Source organism: Lygodium microphyllum, chromosome 23 (assembly GCF_053477565.2).
Source record: "Lygodium microphyllum isolate KBCC chromosome 23, Lygodium_microphyllum_v1.1.10, whole genome shotgun sequence".
NCBI classification, from domain to species: domain Eukaryota; kingdom Viridiplantae; phylum Streptophyta; class Polypodiopsida; order Schizaeales; family Lygodiaceae; genus Lygodium; species Lygodium microphyllum.
This window is the reverse complement of record NC_141157.1, coordinates 75,572,900-75,583,036: the sequence shown is the minus strand read 5'-3', so window position 1 is coordinate 75,583,036 and position 10,137 is coordinate 75,572,900. Positions and strand designations below refer to the sequence as shown.

At 39.4% G+C, this 10,137-nt stretch overlaps 1 protein-coding gene across 3 annotated transcripts; it reads left to right on the top strand.

Moving 5' to 3' along the window:
• The first annotated feature begins 3,692 nt into the window (after positions 1-3,692).
• Positions 3,693-6,523, top strand: LOC148016347 (Galactose oxidase/kelch repeat superfamily protein). Of its 3 annotated transcripts, none has more exons than XM_087664307.1 (2): positions 3,693-4,039; positions 4,729-6,523. In XM_087664307.1, the coding sequence occupies exon 2, from the start codon at positions 4,880-4,882 to the stop codon at positions 6,296-6,298; it is 1,419 nt and encodes a 472-aa protein (XP_087520433.1). In that variant the 5' UTR covers positions 3,693-4,039; positions 4,729-4,879; the 3' UTR covers positions 6,299-6,523. The 3 variants fall into 3 exon arrangements, with proteins under 3 accessions (XP_087520433.1, XP_087520434.1, XP_087520432.1); XM_087664308.1 differs by having other exon boundaries at positions 4,605-6,523; XM_087664306.1 differs by having other exon boundaries at positions 4,569-6,523.
• Positions 6,524-10,137: the final 3,614 nt, after the last annotated feature.

Genomic DNA, 10,137 nt, shown 5'->3' with positions numbered 1-10,137 from the left:
TGGATGGTTGGAGATGGGGGCACACCTTGGTTGCTATCCCTTTCACGTCATGTGACAAGCTCACATTGTTTGGATGCAATCTAACTAGTAAAGAATCAAGTGTGTGTGTGCGTGTGCGTGTGCGTGTGCGTGTGCGTGTGCGTGTGCGTGTGCGTGTGCGTGTGCGTGTGCGTGTGCGTGTGCGTGTGTGTGTGTGTGTGTGTGTGTGTGTGTTCATTTCATACACTTTGGTGCTATTAAGTACATGCTTCTAATGCTGAAGTTTACTAAACTTTGCATTATGTAATTTTGGAATTTTTTTATTTCAAATAAAACCATTGATTTGCATGCTTTAAATGTGGACTTTGTCTAGGATGTGTATAAGTCATATTGTAGCTTGCCAAAAGAGACATAATGAGGAAGCTTTGAGAAAAAGCACATATGATTAAGGTATTTCTAAGAAAATTGTGGCACAAGTTGCACGTGGAGAAATGAAATGTCAATGCTATGCTTTGAATTGATATTTGAAGCATCGAAGATTTGGTTTACTCTTTGGTTTGGAATTGTCTATCCTTTGTTTATTTTTCTACTATACTTTACAAGAAAGGCTCAATAAGTACCTTAGCCAACCCTTAAGTCAATTAAGTCTGTGTTTACTTGTAGATCTAACTCAATCAATAGGTTTTAACCACCCTATAGGGTACAAAAAAAGTAAACAAAGTGGCAAGAAGGAGAGGCAAGGCACATCGTGGCCACTAAAGTTTATTGATTAAAGGATAAGCAAGCACCAAAGGTAAATGTATATCACCACTGATTTATATGAAAGTGCAAGCTTAGGCTTCGAATAGGATCACCTTAGATTAGTTATGTTTCTTACAACACTTTTAAGATAAAGGTGGTTGACTTCCCTATGATGGGTGACCATTGATCTTCATTAACAACTCACATTCACATCCTTCATTATAGCCAAATTGGTAACAACATGAAGTGATGGGCCACCAACCTAACACAATGCACATACGCACTTTGTGCAACACAACTAGAAGGAGGGTCCTAACTCCTCAAGTTTGTAGATCTCCACATGAACTCTTTACTCACTTTTACTTGGAGACATTCTAACATGGCCAACTCTAGTATTCATATAGGTTATGCTTGTACAAGTTGCCTATAATAAAAACTTTATATGATCAATGTCCCACAATATATGGTGCATCTTTTTAAGTTATGCATGTACAAGTTGCTAATAATAAAGGGTAGACGAGATCCATGTCTCATAATATATGATGCATTATCTTAGGGTTGTATTCCAAACATGAACCAAATACACAACATTTTGGATGTCTTTAGCCATGTTTGAACCATCCTATTCAAGTTAGGCTACACCGACTCAAGTAGGGGTATTGCTAATAATAAAGGGTAGACGAGATCCATGTCTCATAATATATGATGCATTATCTTAGGGTTGTATTCCAAACATGAACCAAATACACAACATTTTGGATGTCTTTAGCCATGTCTGAACCATCCTATTCAAGTTAGGCTACACCGACTCAAGTAGGGGTATTGCAATCTTATCTACGTGCAATAAATATTGTGGTTGTGCCAAGGTACTAGGTTAAATGAAACTTTATCATCACCAACCTCTCCTTTATGATTGGTTGATCCAATTTACACACCAAAACACAATTGCTCTAGCACTACTAGCACTATGACACACCCTTGTTTTCCCTAAAGTTTTAGAGGTGAATACTGAGTGGTTCACAATACCCCTACTAACACCAATCCTATGTTGTGTGACTACATGGTTGTAGGATTAGGGTGGCCTACTCCCCTTGTTCACAATGAGTGTTACATGTCTCTTAAATAGAGCACCTGACATCTAGTCACATTAGTTGGCAAGCTAATGATCTCATTAATATTGATGACATCACACCCATTCTATAAAGTCCATACAAAAAGTGATATTGTGATGCACACAAATGTTTAAAATAGTCATGCTTTTAGACATCTTCTTAATGAGGAGCTCATGATACATATCAATGTGAAGTTATGTGGAAAATAGTTTTTACATCCCATCATTAGAAGAAGAGAAAGTCAAATGATCACACAAGCATGACTACTTGAATCCATTTTGTGTCCAAAAAGAAATCTTTTGTATGTGTTGTATATAGTGTAAGGTAGAGGATGACAATATCCAAAATTTTGAATCACATAGAATCCACACATTTAGTGTGTTTGAGCTTCTAAATAGAAAATCAAAGCTTAGGGCTAGGTGGAAGTGTTAACAATACCCATAGCAGTACAACAATATGTTGACATGGACGACAAAAGACACTAGTTAGCCTAGTTGGTGTTGCTAGCCAAGCCCACTAACCACACTTCGCATGATTGGAATAATGTAGAAATTCATTATTGACCTAAGGTCGACTTGCAAAAGATGTGCATCACTTTTCACACATTATGGACCTAAAGTCTGGCAAATGTGTACTTCAATTTCAATAAAAGATTTGATTTTGAACCATTTCGAGGTCATGTATGATGTTCGTGGAATACAATGTAAAAGGGCCCAAGGTCTCTTGTTGACTACAATTGCTATGTAAATGGGGTCAATTAAATATGACCTTCCACTTTGTAACAAAAGTTGTGACTTCTTTGTGACATTTAACATGTATAATGCATTGGGATTGGTTCTAGAATAGAACTAGAAAGGAGAAGTTTGATTAGTGAGTGAATAATTAGTGAAGGTATGCCACTAAACTCTTGCCATACCACCATAACTACCATTGCAAGCTATCACACTCTTTGTTGGAGACATGGGTGGTGATCATGCCATGATAAATAGTAGTAAGATTCCTTGTCCTAGGGTTGTTCCCATGAGGAGCTTGTAAGTTGTTACTAAATGGGTATGCACAATTGCTTGTGAAAAAACATAATGCAACCAATCAAAACACGAGCAAGCCTTTGAGCTAGGATATTGCTTTGCTTGGATCATCTACACGATCTTTGCACTAATTTTGTAGTTGTATTTAAAGTCACCAATGATACTGAAATTCAATTTGTATTCATCACTGTATGGAATTCCCTAACCCTAGCTCTATTATAACTTTATGTTTGGGTGTTACAAAACATCGCTGTATGGAATTCCCTAACCCTAGCTCTACTATAACTTTATGTTTGGGTGTTACAAACACAGTGCGACCAATCAAAATGAGGCCAATTTTGTAAACTAGCCTATGGTTTTGTTCAAATTATCAATGAAATGCAAATTTTATGCATATGGTAAAGGTGTGAGAAAATGTTGTTTTAGTATTTCTAACCTAGGATGATAAAATAGTCTTTTATTTTGGAGAATTACAAAAGGGAAAGTTGGGAATTTAATCAATTAGGGAAAATAGGAATTTTCTTTTTAAAAAAGCTTCATTCATATGATGAAGGTGAGCTAAAATTTTGAATTGATTTCAAGTCAATGATAAAATCTCCAACTCTTAAAATTTGGGACAATTAGAAATCCAGAATGTGTGGTTAATTTGGGGCAAAAATACAAAAAATTTAAAAAAGAAGTTTTATTCAAGTGGTTTTTCCAGACAGGAAATTGATAAATTTTCATTTTTATTTTGGACAATTAGAGAAAAAAAGTTTGGGAATTGGTCAATTTGGCCACAAAAGGATTTGCTTTTTTTTTTTGGGTAATATCATTTTCAGCATAGAAATTATCCCTGAAAGATAGACAGGTGTAGGTAGCACGAAGAGGGTGTTGTGGGGCGAAGACTACCAGCACTGCAGCAGAAGAGCAGATCATCATACTGATGATCGAGGCCGGGGCTGGTCACAGGGCAGAACAGGAGAGAAGGCAGGCGGCGAGAGGCATCCTTCCCTGTATTTTATGGCCTAACCCATTTAGGGTTTGCCCACAAGAGAAGACTCACATTCAATATGCCTTGCCAAGATCCAAGGCCTTGTCGCCTGCTTCATTGCTGATCTTCAGTATTGAGGCCTTCAGAGGATAATCAGATGCCGCATTCCTGCGTCTAAACAGTCGTGCAAACCCTGAGACTCACAGGTGAGTCGGTCTTTCCCTTTGGCTTGATAGCCCCTTCTTGACTGTGTTGTTCCTTCGTCACAGATACATCACAAGAAGTTTTAGACATTCCTTGTATCGTGTTCAACATCATGAGCTTCTGCTCGGGAGGCACCGTATACCATGTTCAATATCGAGCTTCTGCTTGACTGCATACTTAGCTCGGTGCGGTTGCAAGCAAGGAGCTCCTGGCCCTTCAACATCATGAGCTTCCGCTCCATGAGGCACCACATCCCTAGCTGCAGGGGGCTGCCGGCCTCCATATCCGGCAAATCCCCTGCCCCCAACCGCACCTAACTAGCAATGTGGTCCCTCCCGTCTAGAAGCTCATGATGTCTTTGTAATTAACAATGTGGGAATTTTTCGAAAACTTCTTGTGATAGATTGGTTTCTTTTGGCTCATTGTCATGGACAAGCAAGTAGGTGTTGTTTGTGGTTGCCCTGTCTTTAATCGCAGTGCTCCCCCTAGGGCTGATCTCATTACCTATTTTTAATGGTTATTCCTTGACAGAAAATACATGCTTGCGGCTATTCATCTATTGTGCAGATTCCCTTTGTTGCTTGATGAAATTTACACATATGCAAATACTGCAGTCGCTGCAAACTTTGGCTGTCAGAAAATAGTGCCATGTGCATAGAACATAACTTTGGATTCATCTTGCTTGAATCAGATTTTGCCTCCACAGAGAAGACAGGAATACATCTATGGTTGGGTGCCTCTTCTAGTTGGTCAAAGAGCAGGTGCTGAACTGAATGTTGGTTTGATAGGAATCATTTTTGGTCTCCTGTTTGATTCAGCTTGGCCCTTGCAAAGAGCCCCACATGGGTGGCCTTTTAAGTCTTGCAGCAGGGGACACCCTCACTGAGCCTTTTCCAACATCACCATCTGTGCAGCTTTGTAAAAGGCAGCGACTATCCATGGCAGATGTAGAAGATCACCCCCAGATTATCCCTGGAATTCCTGATGAGCTTGCCATTCTGATACTTGCCAGGGTTCCTAGAGGATACTATTCTTCTATGCGGCTTGTGAGCAGACGCTGGCATGATATCTTTATCGGAAATGAAGTTTTTGACATCAGAAGAGAACTGTGTATCACTGAGGAGTGGCTGTATGTGCTTATACGGGATGCAGATGAGAGCCTTGCTTGGCATGCTTTGGATCCTGTACTAGGGAGATGGCAAAGGTTGCCATCTATGCCTGAGATTATTCCAGAAGAGGAGTTGGAGCAAGGAAGTTCTGGGCATGGATGGTGGGGTATTCCTGCCATGAAGCTCTCTGAATTGTTGAGAATGTTCTTCAAACGTAAAGACAATACTGAAAAGTCCCCCTTCTGTGGGTGTGCAGCAGCAGCTATTGATGGGTATTTGTATGTATTGGGTGGTTTTTCACGTGCCTGTGCCACAAGGTCTGTGTGGCGTTATGATCCTCGAACAAATAGTTGGAAGGAGGCTGCAGCCATGGGAACTCCAAGGGCATATTGCAAAACTGCTCTTCTGCACAACAAACTCTATGCAGTGGGGGGTGTTAATCGTGGGCGTGGAGGCCTTACACCTTTGCAGTCTGCAGAAGTTTATGAACCCTCTGCCAACACCTGGAAACCGATACCTAGTATGCCCTTTGCAAAAGCACAGGCTTTACCAACTGCATTTTTGGCTGATATGCTAAAACCTATTGCCACAGGGATGGCTTCATTTAAAGGCAAGTTGTGTGTACCCCAGAGCTTGTATTCATGGCCATTCTTTGTAGATGTGGGAGGTGAAGTTTTTGATCCAGCTTTGCAATCTTGGATAGAAATGCCTAAAGGAATGGGTGAGGGTTGGCCAGCAAGGCAAGCAGGCACCAAACTGAGTGTTGTGGTGAATGGAAGCTTGTATGCACTGGATCCAACTAGCTCTTTGGATGGCAGCAAAATCAAGGTGTATGATTCTGAGGCTGACTCATGGAAGATTGTACTAAGGAAAGTGCCTGTGTTATTAGATCTTTCTGATTCAGAGTCTCCCTACTTGCTAGCAGGTTTTAGGAATGGGTTACATGTGATAACAAAGGATATCAATGACCATGTGATGGTTTTGAGAGCTAACACTCATGAAGCTACAGACATACATACTTCTTCTTCATCGTCTTCTCCTTTACCTAGCAATGTAGGTCATTCAGAAGCTGAAATGGATGGCTGGACAGTCATTGCAAGAAAAAGCTTTGGTCCTGTTGAGCTGGTGGCGTGCCAGGTGCTGGATGTTTGATTATATCCTCTTACAAAGGGAAAGCTCACAGATGTATATATTATCTGACATTGGCATGAGTAGGCATTCTTTTTTCAGCCAAGCGTTTCTCAAAAATTGACATGGGAAACCATGGGGCTAGGATGTCTCCTTGCCATAACAACTTGTAGTTTTCTGTTAACATTGCGTCTATGCACACAGCAAGACAGTTTGTTACTTGCCAATGTTATGCATCAATTGATAGGACTTGATTCTGTGTACAACTGATGTATGGACAGTTTGCCTTTTTGCAGCCTGCTTTTAGTTTTGACCTTTAGTCGAGTCCATTGTTTGGATATTTCATTAGCAGGCTGTAAGTGACTTCTTGAGGATGGTGTAATTTATGGAGCTGTATACTGGACTATAATATCACACGTCTTTTGGTATTTCTCATTATGTTTTATGAATGCTCCACCAGCTTGCACTTCATTCCAGGAGATTCCATGAATTGTAGAGCATGGAACGGAGGCATTGCAAAGACCGGGCATTTCCTGCATTGTCCATTTTACCTAGATTATTGACAGATAGTTCTTGAGCAATTCTGCTAATGCTACTACTAATGAAATGCATGCATTAGGCAACTGTTTCACATGAGTATTGTGATCTGGCATTGTAAGTTGCTTCACCTCAAACAAGCTGACCATGCCTGACAGTCTTTAATAGACTTGACTTTGTCTAGATCACTTATATAACTGCAGTTAATAGACATGGACTGTGGTGTACCTAAATGTCATGCTGCCAAGTATAGGAGTGCACTATGCAACTATCAGTGCTTGTTATATGGGGATCTTTCCTTTGAACTTCAAATTAGTGGTGTTAGGAGTGTCACATTGTCTATTTAACAGGCCTTATTATCTATGTATCCTGCGGAATTGGAGTGAATGCTGTCTTTGAAGATGCTGGCATGAAACACCTTTTTTTCTTTAGTGTTAACTGCTTCTTCCCCTTCATCATGATCTTTGTTTTGCATACTTTTGCAATCTTGGCTTTTGGTAGTCTATCTTTAGGTGATTGTATTCCTTCTTTAAGTAAGAAATGACCAAGATGTGAACTACCATGGGAATTCATGAATAACCATCACACATTGATATGCATCAAAGATTGAAATGCAATCTATGATCTTGTAGACATCTAGTGCAAGAATGCTCTCTTGACTCATTTGTGTTTTGCTCTTTTGTCCATTTGCAAATTGATGACACTACCGCCTTTACCAACGATATCTATCACACAGGGGTGTGTATTTTTAATACTTAGTTTTTGCATTATTAAGTTGTGCACATATGAAGTGCAAGTTAAGTTATAGTGATAGCTTGAGTACCCTAACCATGTAGTGGGTGACATTGGCAAAATTTGCATTAAATTATGTTGGATAGGTACTTGTGGGTGCCAAGTGCTAGTTAGCGCCTAGGGCACTAAATGGGCCTTTAAAATGTCTTGTGGTGACTAGCACTAGGCATTACTTAAGTAATTTGTACTAGTTCAAGGTCAAATTAATGTTGGGAATAACTTAAATTTTCAAAACGGTTCGCACATTAAACATGGATTGGCACCAATATTGAGCAAGGCCAAATGGATAATCAATTGATTTTCAAAAAAATTAATTTTAACAATTAATTACTTCATAAAAATTAATTCTAGAATGTTGATACTTGGTAAACTTCCCCATGCAAGTTAAAAGAAGGTAGTTTGGAATTGGTTAAGTATGGAGGTAGTCTCTCTGGAGGTTGAGTGAGGAAGGGGGGAATTGTTGCAATAGGCATTAGTTGAAGAGGTTTCTACTAGGCCAAAGGTTGCTAGAATTAGGTAGGATAACTAATTGCACAATGCGACAGAACACGGACAACAAGATTCCTTATTCACCTTAGTCAAAGATAGTGATAGAAGAGGATGGTTGGCTAGATGCATTGGTGTTTCATTCTCCTTTTGAAGCTTTTGGCACCATTAGAATTGCCACCAAAGCTACCATTCAAAAGATTCTCTTGAGTTGATTTTCTCTTTCACTCTAACAAATTCTCAACATATTTTAGCCACATTAGTAAAGGACATCCAATGATATTTATTGTTGAAGCATTAATTTATAGCAGCAATAAAAGTTTCTTTCTCCACCTCAAGATGTATGTCTAATAATTGAAGACCCAAAGTTTAGAGTAGTAGTTATGAAATGGGGATTTACAACTAATTTGAAGGGTAAGTCCGTTCCCAATTGCTTAAGTTTGCACACAAGAGTCGAAGGATTGATTTGTGCCCAAATTTGTAGCCAAAGAGGGGCACATTGTTCCTTGTTGCTATTGGTTATTTGTGACAACCCTTTTGTATTAATGATTGTAGGACATTAGCCCCACAATTTCAGTGTACTTCATCTTTGAGCAATGTAGTAAGTTAAAGAGACAACACAAAGTGCATACATGGTTGGGACCGATTGGGTATCAACTAGCCAAGATTAAGATATAAAGTGTGTATTCTTAAAATTGGGAGTTTATGCTCGCTATAAATTGTGTTGAGTTGCCCTAAAAAGAAGCCTAGTTTCAAGGTTCCATTATCAAGATACATTAACTCCTTTATGTAGATGGGCCTTGTGGCAGTTGATTGCAAGCTAGGGTTGTTACACCTTCCTAAATGTGTGAACAGTTGAGTGCAATTTAGCAAGTATATCAATGTACTCTAGTGATGCTTCACAGTCTGAAGGTTCACAAAGCATTGGGAGAATGACAATCCTTAATCTTGGAATGTGCATGCAACATTGGCAACATGCTAAGAATGTTGGATCTAACCAAGAAGGGGTCCCTCAAGCCTCAAAATACTGAGGAGACTAGTAGAAGAAGAAAAAAAGAATGATGATCAATTTAAGGCACAATTGAGAATAATAGCTAGTCTCTTTGCATAGTTGGTAAAGAATCCTTGATTTATGCAATTCTTGAATGCTATTTTGAAAGACAACAAGGGTAAGAAGAAGACATTATCTTCCGGAGCTTTGGGACATCGTGAGATTCCGAAAGAAGAGCCACCTCAACCTTAAAGTGCACACAATGTTGGCAATAACCAAAAGCTAAGCTGCTCGTGGGGCAAGTACTGCAAATGTAAGGTCAACTTGGTGGTGCCAATCCAATGAGGGAAAGCAAGGCATGCATGCTAATGTGGGCACTTGGGATACTTTGGTGGTGGATCTATTTTCCATCCAATGGTTGGTCAAAGATCCTTAATAAAGGCCATGTTTTCTAGAAAGAACCGTTTTCTATTGTTTTTGTGTTCATGCTAATGTTATGTGAATGAACCTTATTTAATGGGTTATTAAAGGAAGTTGTTTCTATATGTTAAACTAATGTCATAGATAAACTATGAAGACTTTTTCTTAAATGGTAAGTGGAAGAGCGAATCCCCAATGGGTCTTATGGTAGGGTGGTCTCAGCTAGTTGAGAGGTTTCTAAAAAAAGCATTAAACTAGAAACTTCCAGGAAGAGTTAAACATTGATGGTCTTAGATCTCGACTTGATGTTGCTTTAGGGGACAAGAGTAAGACTCTACCTTACAAATAGAAGGGTGGGTCAACACACCTAGCTTCCCCTCGTTTCTCATTCTCTTTAAACTAAGTGCACTATGGGTCTACTTTGATTCAAGTTGTCTTGCATAAACAACTATCCATAACCAATGTTAGAAGCTTTGATAGGAGACCTGAGAGTCAATTAGAAAACCTTTTTGTAGGTTGATCCTCATGGGAATGAGTAGAGGCTTCCGTTGTGAGGGTAGACTCAAGTGACCCTCTTGGCGGACTATTTAAATCATGCTATCAAGGATTTGTTAGATAGGCATGTCACAATGTTGGA